General features: G+C 39.5%; 1 protein-coding gene across 1 annotated transcript in view; it reads left to right on the top strand.

Moving 5' to 3' along the window:
* Positions 1-5,994: 5,994 nt before the first annotated feature.
* The window catches only part of CENPH (centromere protein H), a 30,189-nt gene continuing 15,137 nt past the window's right edge, over positions 5,995-21,046 (top strand). Inside the window, exons 1-2 of the mRNA XM_032403504.1 lie at positions 5,995-6,213; positions 16,297-16,352. Coding sequence (XP_032259395.1) covers positions 6,080-6,213; positions 16,297-16,352 — 190 coding nt within the window. The 5' untranslated portion in view covers positions 5,995-6,079. The remainder of the gene's footprint in view (positions 6,214-16,296; positions 16,353-21,046) is intronic.

Genomic DNA, 21,046 nt, shown 5'->3' with positions numbered 1-21,046 from the left:
AGCTAGTATCATTTTTTCACTTGCAAAAATACGAACTTTATATTTTAAACCTACTTTACCTTTTTATTGTTTATTGATCAAATAAAAGTGGATCCTCAAAACCTACAAAAGTATCTAGAAAAGTTAATTTACTCTTTACCCCCCACTCCTACAGCTCAATCCCATCCATCTGAAGGTATCAACAGTTTGGGATAGATCCTTCGATACTTCTTCTATAAACACAGACATGCATATAAATTGTTACAGGGATTTCTAAGAAATGGGATCATTCTATATATAAGCAATTCCTTTGAACATGTATAGGCCTTGCCTGTATTTGGTCATTACATTCCATAGTACGATACACTACAGTGTGTTCAACCATTCTGCTCTTGACCTTCACATTGCTTTTCCTCTTTGCTCCTACAGACAAATGTCTTTATTATCATTAAATAACACTTTCCTTTTTGTACACTGGGTTCTCCAGAATATGTACTAAGTTTTGGCAGGTACTTAACGAAAGATGACTTTCAGTGTCATCAGCAGTGTACAAAAGTGCTGGATTCCTGTGTGTCCGTGCCAGAACTGAAGGCAATGATTCTCCAATTTCTGTGAATTTGGCAAAAAATCTATCTTGTTTGCTGTTGTAATTTATAGTTTTGATGGCTAGTTGAATAAATTTTTGTTGACTACTTATCAATATGTGAGGTTTTCCCATTTTGTCTTTTGCCTTTTGACTGTTTATGCTCTTTTGTCATGCAGACACTTTAAAGTTTGTGTATTATCAAATCTACTTTTTTTCCTGTAGTTGCTTTTGGATTTTCAGTCCTTTTTTTTTTTTTTTTTTTTTAAAGATCTAAAGATTTTAGGGGCGCCTGGGTGGCTCAGTCGGTTAAGCGTCTACCTTCGGCTCAGGTCATAATCTCAGGGTCCTGGGATCGAGCCCCGCATCGGGCTCCCTGCTCAGCAGGAAGCCTGCTTCTCCCTCTCCCACTTCCCCTGCTTGTGTTCCCTCTCGCTGTCTCTGTCAAACAGAGGGAGAGGGAGAGGGAAAAGCAGGCTCTCCGCTGAGCAGGAAGACCAACGTGGGGCTCAGTCCCAGGACCCTGGGATCATGACCCGAGCCGAAGGCAGATGCTTAACTGACTGAGCCACCCAGGTGCCCCTGGATTTTCAGTCCTAAGGTCAACTCTATCCCCAAACTGTAAACATCTTCTAAAATTCTAAAATTTACCCATTATATTTATAATCCCTCAAACTTTTTGTATATGGGATAAGGTAGGACTCTGACAGATAGGTGCCCATTTATGCTCATACCACATGATCAAAATTATCCTTGTCAACCTGAATTGAAACAATGCCCATCTATCATTTCCTTTTTTTTTTTTAGAAAAATTTTATTTATTCATTTGAGACAGAGCATGAGCAGGGGGAGAGGCAGACTCCCCGCTAAGCAGGGAGCTGGATGTGGGTCTTGATCCCAGGACCCTGGGATCATGACCTGAGCCAAAGGCAGAACTTAACCATCTGACCCCTCAGGTGTCCCACCCATCTATCATTTCCTGATCTAAATATTTCTACTTGTTTTTTCCTGTGATAAACAATGTAAAACTATTAACATTATCTGATAAGATGAAGCTAGCACTATTTTTCAGATATTTGGGGGCAATTTCAAACATAAGAAATTTATAAAGTTATGTCCAGTTAACAGAAAAACTCGGAGGTTTTGAGTAGACCTGTCTTATCCAGAAGCACTTTCCTCCAAGGCTTGTTGCATGCCCTCCAATAGAATATTAGAATTTTAATTATATAACTGAAGTTTATTGTTGGGTTTGTGGTTTTTTGTCACTATTGTGAATGGGATCTATTTCCCACCTATCTTTTTATTGCTAGTTGTAGTTTTCTTACCCAGCTGATACCAGTATTCTTAATTTTTTTTTATTCAATTTGTTTTTAATGGAGTAGAAAACCTTAAACCTAGGCCTTAAAATTAAAAATTTTATTTTTTCAATGTTTATGATATTTACTGTATTAGAATCTCCAACATTGGGGCGCCTGGGTGGCTCAGTCCATTAAAGCGTCTGCCTTTGGCTCAGGTCATGATCCCAGGGTCCTGGGATGGAGCCCCGATCGAGCCCCGGGTGGGGCTCCCCGCTCAGCAGAGAGCCTGCTGCTTCTCCCTCTCCCTCTGCCTGCCGTTCTGCCTACTTGTGCTAGCTCTCTGTCAAATAAATGAATAAAATCTTAAAAAAAAAAAGTCTCCAACATAATCATAATAGGCAAATCCCTGTGTTGTTTCTGGGTTAGACATCTCAAGTGTTTTTATCATTTAATATTTTTGTTGTTAGGCTTTAAGTAGTCTTTATATTTTAGGTATTTTTCTGTTTTTGTTTAGAGTTGTTAATTGGCAAGGCTGTGGAAATTCATTTACTTTTTCAGCTTATGATGTTATTAGGGTTATTAATATGGTATAATATTCCACATTAGAGGTTTATTAAAGTGGAATGAATTCTTGCTCATCTTACATAGATTTAATCTGTTTCTTCTAGAAAATTTTGCAGCTTGTTTGGGAAATTGGCCCAGTTTTTGTTGTTGGTATGGTTTTCTAGTTTTTCTTGTATTTTACCAGGTTTAAGGTGGATTAAAGAGGTTTTCATTTTTATATCACATACTTTGAAATCCTTATTCATTCATTTGAAACTAGCTTAATTAAACTTTTACAATCATTTGGCCTGGATCTGCTTAAAATGATATGTTTTCCATTGTCATTTGGTGTTTTTTAGGAATTATCCCCCCCCATTAATAGGAAATACTCTATTCTAGGTTTTTAAAATTATAGCTGTGTATGTAATTATATCTTGTTTCTTGTTCCTGATCTTAAATATTTTATTTTCTAACCAGGCTTGCATGGAGATTTTGTTTTTTGGGGGGGTATTTTGAAAGAATCCGTTTTGGTGTTACATTTCTATGACCTTTATTTTGTAGTTTTAGCTTTTACACTATTCTCACCATCTTTTTCTTTTGTTATTTTCTAGTTTAAGTTAAATACTCAATGTATTTTGGTGATAAAAGCATTTATACATTTTCTTTGAGATAGCTTGTTTCTGAAGCGCTCCTTCTTATCTATTTCTGGTCATTATAATTTCTTTTGTGGTTCTTTGTGATCTGGAGATTATTTAACTGCTAATTTTCTAAGTAGTCGGTTTCTTTTAAAGTTTTTTGTCGAACATTTTCGTGTTGGTGATTTTTTAATTTTGTTGGAAATGGGGGTCTTTAAAAAGCCTTTTTGAAACTTAATGTTTTCTCTGTAGATAAGTATTTGAATGACTTCTGTAAATATTCCAAAGATATAAAAAAGATTTTTTTTCCTGTTAGGGGACAAAGTTCTAGGTACTTTTGTAGGCAAATATTAAATTACAGGTATAAAGAAAGAAAAGTATGTATGTTGGGAGCATATCTATATGTGTGTGCATCTATTTTTCTTTTTCAGAGTCATTTCAAAGTAAATTTTAGATTTCAATATGTCACCTTAAAATATTTCATCATGCATCTAATAATTCAGTTTCCTAAATAACCATAATCTTTATCACATTAAGACAATTAACAACTCCATATGTAATATGCAGTGCATATTCAGATTTCCTCCATTGTTTCAAAGATGTTTTACAAGCTTTTTTCCAAAACAGGTTCCAATCAAAATTTGTTTCCCATATACAGTAGTTGTCCTGCTTTTTGTTTTTCAAGGCATGGACGTGAATTGTCCAGTCTGTTTGCCTTATAGAATGTCCGTCATTCTAGATTTCTTTTTTTTTTTTAAGATTTTATTTATTTATTTGATAGAGAGAGACACAATGAAAGAGGGAACACAAGCAGGGGGAGAGGGAGAAGCAGGCTTCCCGCAGAGCAGGGAGCCGGATGCGGGAATCAATCCCAGGACCCTGGGATCACGACCTGAGCCGAAGGCAGATGCTTAACGACTGAGCCACCCAGGCACCCCATCATTCTAGATTTCTTGTCTGATTGGTTCTTCATAGTTAAGTTCAGGTTATGCATTCTAGCAAGAATATAGGTGATTTGTACAAGTTATGCATCATTTTGGAGTCACATATTAGTTGTTAAGCTACTGATGATACTGAGTTTGATCATCTGGTTAAGATGGTAACCATCTGGGCGCCTGGGTGGCTCAGTTGGTTAAGCGACTGCCTTCGGCTCAGGTCATGATCCTGGAGTCCCGGGATCGAGTCCCGCATCGGGCTCCCTGCTCGGCAGGGAGCCTGCTTCTCCCTCGGACCCTCCCCCTCTCATGCTCTCTCTCTCTCTCTCATTCTCTCTCTCAAATAAATAAATAAAATCTTAAAAAAAAAAAAAAAGATGGTAACCATCTAATACAGCTTTGCTGTAATCTTTAGTTTTATTATCCATTAATGATATTAACTTTGAATCATTTACCTCACTAGGAGTCACATGATGGTAGTTAGCTAATTGTATTATCCCTTCTATATTATTGGACATTCTCTAAAGAATAGCTCCACACCTACATATTCCCTTTTTGTTTTACTCTGGATTTTTAAAAATCAGTTATAATCCATTACCCCCAGTGGTTCTCAAAGTGTCATCCCAATCCAGCATCATGAATATCACCTGGGCATTTGTTAGAAATGAAAATCAGAATAAAAACTTGGGAGTTTTTATTTAATGCCAATTTAAATGCCAGTAAAATTAACATACAGTGTTATATTAATTTCAGGTGCACAACATAGCCATTCAACAGTTCTCTACATTACTCTGTGCTCATCACATTAAGTCTGCTCTTAAGCCCCTTCACCTATTTCACTCATCCTCCCACCCACCTAGCAGTCGGTTTTAACTAGTCCTCCCCATGATTCTGATTCCTGCTGAAAGGAATTACTGCATTGTCTTTGTCCCAAATTTGGCCTGGGACACCAGATAGGCAACTGCTTAAAAGTATGCGATTGATGTGAGATATTGGAAGACATTCAGGGTAAACCTAAAAAACAGTAACATTGCCCTTTTTGTGTAAAATAAAAAATGAAAGGAAACCATGCTTTTCCAGGAGTTTGAGGGTAGGAGTGGCGAATCTACGGTCTTACTTACATCCTTTTGAATCGAAATTATACCGGGAGTTGTTAATTTGATAATGAAGAGGAAGAAGGGAGAGCGCGCACTGTATGACCAAGTGTAACACAGGGGAAACTAGTTACTTAAGGGGAATGCTCGGCTTTCTTGTTCAGAGGTGTGAGTTCCTGTGCTTTTGCTACAAAGCTAGAGCGACAGCCCTTAATGAAAAACTACAATCAGGGATTTATCCGTCCTGCATTTTCTCCATTACCCGCTCACCGCCCAGCTGAAAAGCTTAACTGCAACCTAGTAAGTCGACAAGCTAACACGTCGGGGCACAGAACTCTGTTAACAGAGTGCGAATCTTACTGATAGTGAAATTTCACGCTGCAAGTCTGGGGTTCAAGTATATGCACTGCCTCGTAGGGGCTTTAGGTATCCCTGAACTTCGTCAAACGAGGGGTGTCTGGACGTTAAGAACTCAGATCGAAAGTCTACTTAAACAAAACAACCCTCCATTGTTTCCCTTTCTTGGCCTGCCCGGGTGCACCCATTTTCCAAGGCTGTGAAGGTTAACGGAGTGCTAAGATGGGTCCAATAACCGCTGTGCCGAAGATCCGCGGTCCCAGCGCCAAGGATGATTGACCATATGTGTCAGGGTTTTCCCTTCCAGGCTTCCAGGCGGTTCCCGGGAGCCGGGGTGTGTCCCAAACGGCTGTAACCCAACCCCTAGCCCAGCACTCGACAAAGCTGATGCCTAAAGTTTCACTTTTTCTTACTAGTGGTCTTATACTAGTCGCCAGGATAAGAGTGAAAGGAGTAACCACGGCAACCAGAGAACGGGACGGAAGGGGTGGGACCGTAGGGCGGAAGGGGTGGGACCGTAGGGCGGAAGGGGCGGGACGGAGTGCGGCGGTTCTCCGGCCCTTTCCGGGCGTCAATTTAGTGGCGGGAAAATCGGGTCCTGAGGCTGCATCTTTCCGCCCCAGACAATTCCTCTTCGCGCCGGAGGAATTGGAGAATGGAGAAGCAACCCAGAGAGCAAGCGGTCACCGAGCCCGCGGACTCCGGAGCGGGAGGCGGGGAAGGCGGGTCACCACACGTCGCCGGCGCCCAGACGGCGCGTCCCGAGGACCGCTTGACCCTGCTGCTCAGGTTGTTCCCTCTGGCCGGCTCGGCCGGATCCAAACGGGCGCCGTGGCCCAGAGCCCCGCCCTTTGTTCTCAGGGTCCCGCAGACTTCGAATTTTGACTTGGTCGCTTAATAGCTGCGTCACTGCGTCAATCAGTTGAGCTCCTTAAGCCCCTTCATCTTCGAAAAAGAGGAGGGTTACATCTTCTTAATAGAGTTGCAGTGGGGGTTAAATGTGATAGTCAGAGGCCAGCGGTTAGCACAGTGCCCCGGGCCCTTCGGAGCTGTCATTTCCCCTCCTTTTCTCATCTCCTCAAGCCCTGCGGCCCCGGTATTCAAACGGGTTGTGAGGTGCATCGAAGGCCTTAGCTACATAAAAAAACGTCCTGCCTCTTTATTTTATGGTTACGACCCTTTTCAATCCTGAAGCTTCATTTGTTATATTTCCTACGAAGAGGGTTATGTTTATACTTTTCCACTAAGCCTTGTGTGGCTTTTGGTGTGGCCTCTCAAGCTAAGAATAGTTTTTATGTCTTTAATTGGTTGGGACAAAAAAAATTCCTGGAGGGATATTTAGTAACACGTGAAAATTATATGAAATTCAAATTTCAGTGCCCTTAAGGAAAGGTTTATTGAAACACAACTTTCCTGCTACAGGGTCTGTGTTGAGTAGCTACAGTAGAGACCGTATGAATCACAAAGCCTAAAATACTTGTTTGGTCCTGTACAGGGGGGGAAAAAAAACTATTCTAAATCATAGTAAGGGGATTTTTTTTCTCCCTCCCCTGTATTTTAGCTTTACCACTACTTTGAAAGGTTTTGGCTAATAAGTCTCACAGTCTCACTTTAAAAATTCCCTCCTACCTATAACATAAAATTCTGAAATAATAAAGATATGGGATCACCTTTTTTATCTCAGCTAAAAGAGAACTGTTCTTACAATGTGGTGTGTTTTATTTATTTTTTATTTATTTACTTGACGGAGAGAGAAAGAAAGCACACAAGCAAGGGGAGTGGCAGGCAGAGGGAGAAGCAGACTACCCACTGAGCAGGGAGCCGGATGTAGGGCTCAATCCCAGGACGCTGGGATCATGACCTGAGCCACCCAGGCATCCCTTACAGTGTGTTTTAAAATGCTAGCCTAACTTCTTAATCTGTAAGAAATTCTTTTCATTTGGAATTTCAAACATAAGGAACTTAAACCATGGAGGTTTAAAAATCCTTCTAATGTCCCTTAGCTACTTATATTGGTCTCAAAATCACAGAGCAGTTTCAGAATTATGAAACTACCATGTAAATGTCCAACATCTTGTAAGTTAGCATTTTACCCATAGCTTTTCTACTTATTTTATATATGATTTTCAATTAAGTACAATCTTAGGACAACCAAGAAACCATATGAATTATCTATACAAGAGTTAGTATATTTGTTATTTTTCTGTGTCTCCTAGGAATGTTACAAACTGTTTTTAAACTCGTTAAAATGTTTGCGGTTTTCACCATTTTGATGGATTTCTTCTTTGTGTAGCCCATATTTCTTGAGTGTGGCATATAATAAATTTAAAAATCAGAATTTTAACTTCTCCCAATAGTTGCTATTTTCCCACTGGAGTCCATTTTGCATCTTTCTCTGAGCCCCCCCCCTTTTTAAAGATATTTTTATTTTATTTTATGGTTTTTTTTTTTAAGATTTTATTTATTTGAGAGAGAGAGACACAGTGAGAGAGGGAACACAAGCAGGGGGAGTGGGAGAGGGAGAAGCAGGCTTCCCTCGGAGCAAGGAGCCCGATGCGGGGGCTCAATCCCAGGACCCTGAGATCATGACCCGAGCGGAAGGCAGATGCTTAACCACTGAGCCACCCAGGCGCCCCAAGAGATTTTTATTTTTAAGCAATTTCTACACCCAGTGTGAGGCTCCAACTCACAACCTGAACTGAGCCAGCCAAGCACCCCGTAAGATTTGGGCATAGTTGACACAATGTTACATTAGTTTCAGGTGTACAACTTACTGACTTGAAAAGTTTAGGGGCGCATGGGTGGCTCAGTCGGTTAAGCATCTTCCTTCAGCTCAGGTCATGATTCCAGGGTCCTGGGATCAAGTCCTGCTTCGGGCTCCTTGCTCAGCAGGGAATCTGCTTCTCCCTCTGCCTGCTGCTCCCCTTGCTTGTGCTTGCTGTCTGTCAAACAAATAAATAAAATCTTAAAAAAAAAAAAAAGGGAAAGTTTATATATTATGCTATGTTCCCCACAAGTGTAGCTTACCATCTCTCTCATTACATCAATATTACAGTATCACTGACTGTATTCCTTATGCTCTGCTTTTTATTCCGGTGACTTAGTCGTTCCATAACTGGAAGCCTGTACCTCCCTCTCGCCTTCACCGGTTTTGCCCAAACCCCCTCTCTGACAAGCATCAGTTTGTTCTCTGTATTTATAGTTTTGATTATGCTTTTTGTTTATTCATTTTTTTAAGATTCCATTTATGTGTGAAATCATATGGTATTTGTCTCTCAGTCTGATTTATTTCACTTAACATAATACCTTCTAGGTCCATTGTGTTGTCTCAAATGGCACAATCTCATATTTTATGGTTGTGTAATATTCCATAGTGTATATGCCACATTTTCCTTATCCATTCATCTATTGATGGATATTTAGGTTGCATGTCTTGGTTATTGTAAGTAATGCTGTGGTAAACAGGGATACATATATCTTTTCGACTTAGTGTTTTTGCGTTCCTTGGGTAAATATCAAATAGTGAAATTATTGGATCATATGGTATTTCTACTTCTGATTTTCTGAGGAATCTCCATAGTGTTTTCCACAGTGGCTGTACTAATTTATATTCCCACCAACAGTGCAAGAGGGTTCCCTTTTTCTCCACATCCTTGCCAGCACTTGTGTTTTTGTCTTTTTTATTTTAGCCATTCTGACAGATGTGAGTGATATCTCATTGTGGTTATGATTTGCATTTCCCTGATCATTGGTCATGTTGAGCTGCATCTTTTCATGTGTCTGTTGGCCATCTGTATGTCTTCTTTTTTATTTTTTATTTATTTATTTTTAACATTTTATTTATTTATTTGACAGAGAGAGACAGCGAGAGAGGGAACACAAGCAGGGGGAGTGGGAGAGGGAGAAGCAGGCTTCCCGCAGAGCAGGGAGCCCGATGTGGGGCTCGATCCCAGGACCCTGGGATCATGACCTGAGCCGAAGGCAGACGTTTAACGACTGAGCCACCCAGGCGCCCCATCTGTATGTCTTCTTTGGGAAAATGTCTATTCAGGTCACCTGCCCATTTCTTAATCAGACTGTTTGTTTTTTCTTTTGGTGTTGAGTTGTTTAAGTTCTTTATATATTTTTGATATTAACCCCTTATAAAATAAATGATTTGCAGATATCTTCTCCCATTCAGTAGGTTGTCTTTTCATTTTGTTGATGGTTTCCTTTGCTATGCAAAAACTTTTTATTTTGATGTAGTCCCAATAGTTTATTTTTGCTTTTGTTTTCCTTGCCTCAGGAGACATATCTAGAAAAATGTTGCTATGGCCAATATCAGAGAAATTACTGCCTATCTTCTCTTCTAGAATTTTTATGGTTTCGTCTCCTGTTTAGGTCTTTAATCCGTTTTGAGTTTAGTTTTATGTATGTTGTTAGAAAGTAGTCCAATTTCATTCTTCTACATGTGGCTATTCAGTTTTTCCCAGCACCATTTATTGAAAAGACTGTCTCTTCCTCATTGTATATTCTTGCTTCCTTTATCATAGATTAATTGACCATATAAATGTGTGTTTATTTCTGGGGTCTCTATTCTGTTCCATTAATCCATTTGTCTGTTTTTGTGCCAGTACCATACTGTTTTGATCTCTGCAGGTTTGTAGTATATCTTGAAATATGGAATCATGATAGTTCCAGGTTCATTCTTCATTCTCAGGATTGCTTTGGCTATTTGGGATCTTCTGTGGTTCCATAAAAGTTTTATTTTATTTTAAAATTTTATTTATTTGACAGAGAGAGGGAGCGTGAGAGAGTACAAGTGGGGAGGGAAGAGGGAGACAGGGAGCGGGAGAAGCCGACTCCCTGCTGAGCACGGAGCCCGAAGCAGGGCTCCATCCCAGGACTCTGGGATCATGACCTGAGCCGAAGGCAGATGCTTAACTAACTGAGCCACCCAGGCACCGCCCCCCCATACAAATATTAGTATTGATTGTTGTAGTTTAGTGAAAAATGATGTTGGTATTTTGGTAGGGATTGCTTTGAAACCATAAATTGCTTTGGGTAATACGGACATTTTGGCAATATTCTTTTAATCCATGAACATGCAGTATCTTTCCATTTGTTAGTGTCATCTTCAATTTCTTTCATCAGTGTTTTATAGTTTTCAGAGTACAGGTTTTTCACCTCTTTGGTCAAGTTTATTCCTAGGTATTTTATTGTTTTGGGTGCAATTATAAATGGTGTTGTTTTAAAATTTCTCTATGACTTTGTTGTTAGTATATAGAAATGCTACTGATTTCTGTGTTTTCTGTATACTGCCACTTTACTGAATTCATTTATTCTAGTATGTTTTTTGGTTGAGTCTTCAGGATTTTCTGCGTATAGTATCATGCTCTCTGCGAATAGTGACAATTTAACTTCCCTACCAAAATGGATGCCTCTTTTTTCTTTTTCTTGTCTGATTGCTGTGGAGAGGACTTTCAGTACTATGTTGAATAAAAGTGGTGAGGGTGGGGGTGCCTGGGTGGCTCAGTTGGTTAAGCATTCAACCCTTGGTTTGGGCTCAGGTCATGATCTCAGGGTCATGAGATTGAGCCTTGCGTCAGCTCCACACTGGGTCCAGAATCTGCTTGAGATTCTCTCTCCCTCTCCATCTGCCGCTCCAGCTCATTCTTGTTCTCTCCCTCTCTCAAATTAATTAATTAATTTTTAAAAAGGTGGTGAGAATGGACATCCTTGTCTTGTTACTGACTGGGAGGGAAAGCTCTCAGTTTTTCAACATTGAGTGTGATGTTAGCTGTGGGTTTTTTGTAGAAGGCCTTTATTATGTTGAGGTATATTCTCTCTAACCCCATTTTGTTGAGAGTTTTTATTGTGAATGAATGTTGAATCTTTTTAAGTGCTTTTTTTGCTTCTATTGAGATGATCATATGATTTTTGTCTTTTGTTTTGTAGATGTGGTATATGATGTTGATTGATTCACAAATATTGAACTACCCTTGCATCCCTAGAATAAATCCCATCTGATCATGGTGAATGATTTTTTTAATGTGTTGTATACAGTTTGCTAATATTTTGTTGAGGATTTTTGCATCTATATTCACCAGGGATATATTGGCCTGTAATTTTCTTTTTTTGTTGTGTCTTTGTCTGGTTTTGGTATCTGGGTAGTGCTGGCCTCGTAGAATGTATTTGGAAGTTTTCCTTTCTCTTCTGGGTTTTTTTTTTTTTTTTTTTTTTTTTGACTACTTTGAGAACAGGTATTAACTCTTCTTTAAATGTCTGGTAGAATTCATCTGTGAATCCATCTGGTCCTGGAACTTTTGGTAGGTTTTTTTTTAAGATTTATTTATTTATTTGAGAAAGAGAGAGAGCATGAATGGGAGGGGCAGAGGGAGAGAGGATCTCAAGCTGACTCCACGCTGAGAGCAGAGCCTGACATGGGGCTTGATCTCACAACCCTGAGATCAGGACTGGAGCTGGAACCAAGAGTTGGACACTTAACCAACTCACAACCCAGGCATCCCTTTTTGGTAGTTTTTTGATTACCAATTCAATTTTCTTATTGTAATTGGTCTATTAAGACTTTTTTATTTCTTCCTGGTTCAGTTTTGTAAGATTGTGTGTTTTGAGGAATTAGCTATTTCTGTTAGGTTGTCCAGTTTGTTGGTATATAATTTTTCATAGTATGCTCTTATAATCCTTTGTATTTCTTGATGTCAGTTGTTACTTCTCTTGATTCTGATTTTATTTATTTGGGTCCTTTCTCTTTTTTTCTTGATGAGTCTGGCTAAGGGTTTATCAATTTTGTTTATCTTTTCAAAGAACCAGTTCTTGGTTTCACTGATATTTTTTCCTTTTTTTTCTTTTTTCAGTCTGTATGTCATTTATTTCTGCTTTGATCTGTATTACTTCCTTTCTTCTATTCACCTTGGATTTTGTTATTCTTTTTGTAGTTCCTTTTAGGTGTAAGTTTAGATTGTTTGATTTTTTTCTTGCTTCTTCAGGTAGGTCTGTATTGCTCTATACTTCCCTCTTAGAACTGCTTTTGCTGTATCCCGAAGATTTTGGACCATTGTGTTTTTGTTTTCATTTGTCTCCATGTATTTTTTTATTCCTTTTATTTTTAATTTTAATATATTTTTTAAAGATTTTATTTATTTATTTGAGAGAGAGAGTAAGAGAGAGAGAGCACAAGCAGAGGGAGAAGCAGACTCCCCGCTGAGCAGGGAGCCCAGTGCGGGTCTTGATCCTGGGACTCAGGGATCATGACCTAAGCTGAAGGCAGACACTTAGCCGACTGAGCCACCCAGGCACCCCGTTTTTTCATTTCTTCTTTGATTGCTTCATGGACCCATTGGCTGTTTAGTATCATGTTGTTTAATGTCTGTGTGTTTGTATTTTCTCCAGTTTTTTTTTTCTTAAAAAAATTTTTAAGATTTTATTTATTTATTTAATTGACAGAGAGAGAGAGACAGCGAGAGAGGGAACACAAGCAGGAGAAGTGGGAGAGGGAGAAGCAGGCTTCCTGCCAAGAGGGGAGCCCAATGCGGGGCTTGATCCCGGGATGCTGGGATCATGACCTGAGCCGAAGGTAGTCGCTTAACCAAGTGAGCCACCCAAGCGCCCCTCCAGTTTTTTTTTTTTCTTGTGATTTGTTTCTAGTTTCATACCATTGTAGTAAAAAAAAAAAATTCATATGATTTGACTCTTCTTAAATTTATTGAGACTTGTTTTATGACCTAATATGTGATCTATTATGGAGTATGTTACCCATGCACTTGAAAAAGAATGTTTATGGGGCGCCTGGGTGGCTCAGTCATTAAGCGTCTGCCTTCGGCTCAGGTCATGGTCCCAGGGTCCTGGGATTGAGCCCCGCATCGGGCTCCCTGCTCAGCGGGAAGCCTGCTTCTCCCTCTCCCACTCCCCCTGCTTGTGTTCCCTCTCTCGCTGTGTCTCTCTCTGTCAAATAAATAAATAAAATCTTAAAAAAAAAAAAAAAAAGAATGTTTATTCTATTGTTTTTGGATGGAATGTTCTGTGTATGTTGTTATGTCCATCTAGTCCAATGTGTCTTTCAAAGACGTTTCCTTATTGATTTTCTGTCAGGATGATCTATCCACTGATGTAAGTGTATTGTTAAAGTCCCCTTACTATTATTATATTAGCATCAGTTTCTCTCATTTTGTCTGTTAACAGTGGCTTTATGTATTTAGGTGCTCCAATGTTGGGTGCATAGATAATTACAATTGTTATATTCTTTTGTTGGATTGATTACTTTCTCATTATGTAATGCCTTTCTTTGTCTCTTGTTATAGTCTTTATTTTAAAGTCTCTTTTGTCTGATATAAGTATTGCTACCTAGGCTTCTTTTTTTGGTGGGGGGGGCTTCCATTTTCATGGTGAATGTTTTTCCATCCCTTCACTTTCAGTCTGTACGTGTCTTTTTGTCTGAGGTGAGTCTATTGTAGGCAGCATATAGATGGGTCTTGTTTTTTTATCCATTCTGTTATTCTGTGTCTTTTGATAGGAGTATTTAGGCCATTTACATTTAAAGTAATTATTGATAAGTGTGTACCTAGTGCCATTTTTAAAATTTATTTTCTGGTTGTGTTACTTAGTTCTTCTATGAAACACCTTTCTTGCTCTCTTTCTTTTTCTCTTGCTCTCTTTCTTTGTGACCGGTGAATATAGTGTTTTGTTTGGCTTCTTTCTATTTTTTATGTATCTCCCATAGGTTTTCAGTTTGTGGTTACCATGAGGTTCATATATAATATCCAAATGAGTAACAGTCCATATTACCTTTCTGGTCATCTAAGTTCAAACACTTTCTAAAAAAAGCAAAACAAAAACAGTAAAAGAAAAAATCTTTTCCCCCTTCTCTTCCCTTTTTACTGACTTCTCCACAGTTTACTTTTATAACACTGGTTTAGTGGTATTAACTTCTTTATCTTTTATTTGTCTAGGAAACTCTCTCCTCAAATATGAATACCTTGCAGGTACTTGGTTATAGTTTTTCCTTTCAGCACTTTGAATATATAATGCCACTCCTTTCTGGCCTGCAAAGTTTCTTTTTTTTTTTTTTTCTTGTGAGTAAAGCAACAGAAGTTTATTAAGCAAGGATACAGAAAAAGCTCACAGGAGTGAGAGGGGTCCCAGTAGGGTTGCCCTGACCTGCAAAGTTTCTGCTGAAAAATCAGCTGATAGCTTCATGTTTTCCCTTGTAGGTACTTTTTGTTTTTCTCTTGCTGCTTTTAAAATCTGTCTTTATTTTTATTTTTAACCTTTGACATTTTAATTATTGTGTGCCATGGTCTGGAGCTCCTTGGGTTCATCTGGTTTGGAACTCTCTGTGCTTCTTGGACTTGGAGATCTATTTCCTTCCCTAGGTTAGGAAAGTTTTCACTTATTTCTTTACATAACTTTTCTACACCTTTCTCTTCTTCTAGAATCCCAATAATGTAAATGTTTGCTTGATATTGTCCAAAAGATTTCTTAATCTATTTACATTTTTGGAACTTTTTTTCTCTTTGTCCTCTTCTGCTTGTATGCTTTCCATTACCCTCTTCTAGATCACTGATATATCCTTCTGATCCTTTAATCTGCTGTTGATTTCCTACAGTATGTTTTTTTTTTTCAGTTATTGCGTTCTTCAGCTCTGATTGGTTTCTTTTAATATCTTCTGTCTTGTTATTGAAGGTATCACTGAATTCGTCCACTCTTTTCTTCAGCCCAGTATCTTTATGACCATTACTTTATTTTTTGTTTTTTAAAGATTTTATTTATTTATTTTATTTGAGAGAGATAGTGACAGAGATAGCGAGAGAGATCACAGTCGGGGAGGAGAGGGAGAAGCAGGCTCCTGCTGAGCAGGGAGCCTGACGTGGGGCTCGATCCCAGGACCCTGGCATCATGACCTGAGCCGAAGGCAGACGCTTAACTAACTGAGCCACCCAGGTGCCATTTTGACCATTACTTTAAATTCTTTTTCAGGCTTATTGTTTATTTCTGTTTCATTTAGTTCTTTTTCTGAGGTGTTTTTTTTTTTTTCCTTGTTCTTTCTTTTGGAGCATAATCCTCTGTCTCCCCCCCTTTTTTTTTTAAGATTTTATTTATTTATTCATGAGAGACAGAGAGAGAGAGAGGCAGAGGGAGAAGCAGGCTCCCAAGGAGCAGGGAGCCCGATGCGGGACTCGATCCCAGGACTCCGGGATCATGACCTGAGCCGAAGGCAGACGCTTAACCATCTGAGCCTCCCAGGCACCCTCTGTCTCCCCATTTTGCTTGAGTTTTTGTGTTTGTTTCTATAGAAAGGTAAAGAGCTACTTCTCCTAAACTTGAAGGGGTGATCTTGTGTATGGTGTCCTCTGTGCAGACTGTGTGTGGTTGGTGACTTTAGCTGGCTGACTGGAGCTGTGGCTGTATATGCTAGTTACTCTTTTAAACTGTGGCATGTCTCCATCTCTCTTCCTGTTCTCTTTTTGTTCTATCTTTGGTTATTCAGTAGCTGTTCAGTCAGCCCTTAGTTTTTCAGGAGGAATTGTTCAATTAATAGATGTAATTTGGTGTGTTCCATGGAGGAGGACGTAGTTTTTTCTACAACCCCATCTTCAACTAGAACTCTCTTTACACCCGCTTTAAATAAATCAGGCCAAACTAGAAGACTTATTGCTGAGTTTACTTACACTCATTTTATTGCATAAACTTCTGAAAAAGTTGAGTTGGTAATGAGTCAAACCTCTATAAATATATGACTTTCTGGGGCACCTGGCTGGCTCAGTCAGCAGAGCATGCAACTCTTGATCTCGGGGTTTTGAGTTTGAGCCCCATGTTGGTGGTAGAGTTTACTTAATTTATAAAAAAGACTTTCTCTTTTCTTTATGCTTTCAGGCTGAGAGCACAGACAAAACAACAACTCTTGGAATATAAATCAGTAGTTGATGCAAGTAAGTATTTTCATTTTCAAATAAGATTTTGTGAGCTTGGTGATGAACAGTATTCTAGAGAAAAGAAAATCAACTTTACAAAAAGTTATTTATTTAGGCAATGGAAGTGTCAGCATAATGTGGTACTGTACTATATAAGAAGGCAAAAAACACAATTGCCCTGTCCCTCAGGAACTTGTTAGGAATTCAGGAAACAGATTAACAAAACTAAATAATAATGCAAGAAGTTAAGTTCTGTTGATCAGAGAATTGGGAAATTTCTGTGGGAAGGAATCATAGAACTTGATCATGAACAACTTGGAGATTAAATTAGTGGATCAGATGATTGTTAAGCAAGTAATCTAAGATCTATACTCTGAGAAACAGTGGAAGATAGGAATGAGAGGCAGAAGGGAGATCAGCTTAAAGATATGAATGATAATTTCGATTTTAATAATTTTTTTTTTTTAAAGATTTTATTTATTTATTTGAGAGAGAGAGTGAGAGAGAGAGAGAGAGAGCACAAGAGAGGGGAGCGGGAGAGGGAGGAGCAGACTCCCTGCTGAGCAGGGAGCCCGATGCGGGACTCGATCCCGGGACTCTGGGATCATGACCTGAGCCGAAGGCAGTCGCTTAACCAACTGAGCCACCCAGGCGCCCGATAATTTTGATTTTAAACACTGAAAAAATTTACCTTTTTTTAAAAGATTTTATTTTTTTTGAGCATCACCTGGGTGGTTCAGTTGGTTAAACATCTGCCTTCAGCTCGTGTCATGATCTCAGGGTCCTGGGATCAAGCCCCATGTCAGGCTCCCTTCTCAGCGGGAGTCTGCTTCTCCCTCTCCTCCCCACTCGTGCTTTCTCTCACTATCTCTGTCTGTCTCTCAAATAAATGAATAAAATCTTAAAAAAAAAAAAGATTTGGGACACCTGGGTGGCTCAGTCGGTTAAGTGTCTGCCTTCAGCTTGGGTCATGATCCCAGGGTCCTGGGATTGAGCCCCGAGTCAGGCTCCTTGCTCGGTGGGGAGTTTGCCTCTCCCTCTCCCTCTGCCCCTCCCCCAGCTCATGCTCTCTCTCTCGTTCCCTCTTTCTCTCAAATAAATAATCTTTAAAAAAAAAGATTTTATTTATTAGAGTGAGAGACAGAATCCACAAGCAGGGGGAGGGGTAGGGGCAGAGGGAGAGGGACAAGCAGACTCCCCACCGAGCAAGGAGCCTGATGCAGGGCTCAATCCAGGACCCTGGGATCATAACCTGAGCTGAAGGCAGATGCTTAACGGACTGAGCCACCCAGTCACCCCTGAAAAAATGTAAATTTATCTTTTAAAATCTAGACGTTTTGAGCAAGAGAGTACTAAAATAATGGTTTAGCTCTCCTAAAGTAATAACCATTATTACAACCTAATTTGTAAGCCTTTGGATGACAAAGATAGGTTTTGGTGAGTCTTTCTTTCTCTGTCAAATAGGCTTAAAGAGTAATACCAAGTAATACTTTAGATTGAATCAAGAATTGTGGAAAACCTGAGGGGCCACAGAGATGACTTAGTCACTTCACCTGAATACATGTTTAACTTAGGAACTTTTCAGACTCTGCTCAGATTCTTTTATAAGGCCATAGATCCAAAGGCAGTTCTAGTATGTTGTCCATCTGATAGTCCAGGCTTTCTAAAGTCTTTTTATGCAAAACAACAACAACAACAACAAAATAGGACTATGAAATGGGCCCCCTGGCTGCTTTTCTGCTTGGTATAACTAGTAATTTTTTTTTTTAAAGATTTTGTTTATTTATTCATGAGAGACAGAGAGAGAGGCAGAGGGAGAAGCAGGCTCCCTGCTGAGCAAGGAGCCCGATGCGGGACTCGATCCCAGGACCCTGGGATCATGACCTGAGCCGAAGGCAGACGCTTAACTAACTGAGCCACTCAGGCACCCCATAACTAGTAATTTTTGAAACTGGGATATGAAACAGGTCTTCTTGCCTCCAAAGCCATGACCTTCCATTATATCAATAATGTTACCATCAAAAATGATCAATATGGGGGCGCCTGGGTAGCTCAGTCAGTTGAGCCTCTGCCTTTGGCTCAGGTCATGATCCCAGGGCCCTGGGATCAAGCCCCACATTGGGCTCCCTGCTCCACGGGGAGCCTGCTTCTCCCTCTCCCTTTGCCCCTCCTCCTGCTTGTGTTCTCTCTTTCTTTCTCAAATAAATTAAAACTAAAAAAAAAAATTACCGGTAAGTCATTTTCCTTCCCCTGGAGGCATTAATGATCTCCTCATTTCTGAAGGCCATGCTCCTTGTATTAAACTAGTGATGTTTAATAAAGGTAGGATATGGCTAAATTCTTTTGCTGCCATGAGACCCCACGTAATAAAAAAAGATAATGTATCTTCTTAGAGGACAGGCTGTAGGGGGAAAGCTATTCAGAATTTGGGCCATTGAGAAATTATCTCTGTGTATTCCTGCATTCATTCAAATCATTTTTAAGTATTCAATATGTCCCCACTAGGGACATCTAACTAGGCATGGAGACATAGTGTTGAAGAAGCAGAATTTGCCCTAGTAGAGCTTAAATTCTGTGTAGCAAAACAGGTAAGGAAAGAAACATTGCAAGATAACTATGAAGTATGGTTAAGTGTGATGAAGGAAATAATGGTGTCATAAGGAGGGGCTACTCTAGATACTGTGATCAAAGATGGTGTCTTCGAGAAGATGACATGAGAGTAAAGTCCAAGTGTTAAGAAGTAGTCCAGCTTCTCAATAGAGTCCTTGTTTTCCGTTTATATATAATTTTTCTTTTAAGGGATTATGACTTCTGAACACTTGAGTAGGCTTAATAGTGCACACTGTAGAGTTTCTACAACTAAAGGAGATTACAGCTTTAGGGCAGGAAGTGAGGTTGTAATCTTTGAAAAAATATTTATCTAAAATTAATTATTTTACCATTAAAAGAATGTGTTACTTTATTGCTTGAAGGATTTTTTTAACAGTAAGTACATCCATTTTCAGCGTACGGTTTGTTGAGTTTTGACAAATATATATATATCAGTGTAACCACCACCACAGTCAAGATAGAATATTTCTGTTATACCTCCCCAGTTCTACTTCACAGTCAGTCCCTATACTTACCCCAGCACCCACCATTATAGATTTGCCTTCTAGAGTTGGGCTGTCCAGTGCTGTAGCCATTAGCTACATGTGGCCTTGTAAAGTTAAATTAATTAAAATTATATTTAAAATTCAGTTCTTTAGTTGCACTAGTTACATATCAAATGCTCAGTAGCCACATGTGTCTAGTGACTACCCTTTTGGACAGCAGAGATATTAAACATTTCTACCATCACAGAAATTTCTCTTGGACAGGACTGTTCTACAATGTGATGTAAACAGCATTATATGATACGTATTTATGTGTGTGTATCTGACAACTTTCTTTTAATGGAGATTTAATTCATATAACATAAAATTCATTTTAAAATGTGCAGTTAGGTAGGTTTTATTATATTCACAATATTGTGTAATCATTACCAATATCCAATTCCAGAACATTTTCATCACCCTAAAGAGAAACCCAGTACCTGATAGTAGTCACTCCCAATATGTATGGCTGCTTTTGCACAGCATAATTTTATGATTCATCCATGTTGTTTGTTTCAGTAAATTTTTCTCTTTTATTGTAGAGTATATTTCATGATGACTCTACCAAATTTTGTTTATCCATTCACCTGTTGATGGCCATTTGAATTGTTTGCAGTTTTTTCCCATTATGAATAAAGCTGCTATGGACATTTGTCATTTCTACCTGTCTTTTTGTAGACACTTCTTTTCATTTCTTTTGGTTAAATACCTAAAAGTGAGATTGTGTGCTGATGTGGTAACCATGTTTAACTTTTTTTTTTTTTTTTAAATATCATGCCCAGTGTGGAGCCCAATGCAGGGCTTGAACTCACAACCCTGAGATCAAGACCTGAGTTGAAATCAACAGTCGGATGCCCAACCGACTGAGCCACCCAGGTACCTCTATATGTTTAACATTTTAAGAAACTGCCAGACATCTAAAATGTTTACACCGGGGTGCCTGGGTGGCTCAGTCAGGTAAGCATCTGCCTCATTCAGGTCATGATCTAGAAATCCTGGGATTGAGCCCCACATCGGGCTCCCTGCTCGGCAGAGAGTCTGCTTCTCCCTTTCCTTCTGCTCCTCCCCCCTGGCTTGTGCGCATTTTCTTTCTCTCTCTCTGTCTCAAATAAATGAATAATCTTTAAAAAAAAAAATGAGGGCGCCTGGGTGGCTCAGTTGATTAAGCGACTGCCTTCGGCTCAGGTCATGATCCTGGAGTCCCTGGATCGAGTCCTGCATCGGGCTCCCTGCTCGGCAGGGAGTCTGCTTCTCCCTCTGACCCTCCCCCCTCTCATGTGCTCTCTCTCATTCTCTCTCTCTCTCAAATAAATAAATAAAATCTTTAAAAAAAAAAAAAAGAGAAAAATGATTATACCATTCTGGTACATTCTTCCTAGAAGCATGAGATTTCCATTTACTCAGCATGGTCTTTAAAATTTGATACTGTTGACTGGAGTTTAAAGCCTGTCAGCGGGCGTAACTTTGCTCCCCCAAACCTCCCCATCGTCTCTGGTCCGTGCTCCCGGCTTGTGGTTTCCCCGTGGCCCAAGGTGGGTGAGCTTAGGGCGAGGGCGCTACGCTGTCAGGGACCGGCGG

The sequence above is a fragment of the Phoca vitulina genome, unplaced genomic scaffold (assembly GCF_004348235.1).
Source record: "Phoca vitulina isolate PV1807 unplaced genomic scaffold, GSC_HSeal_1.0 scaffold6, whole genome shotgun sequence".
Taxonomy (NCBI): Eukaryota; Metazoa; Chordata; class Mammalia; order Carnivora; family Phocidae; genus Phoca; species Phoca vitulina.
This window is presented reverse-complemented; position numbering and strand designations above follow the sequence as displayed.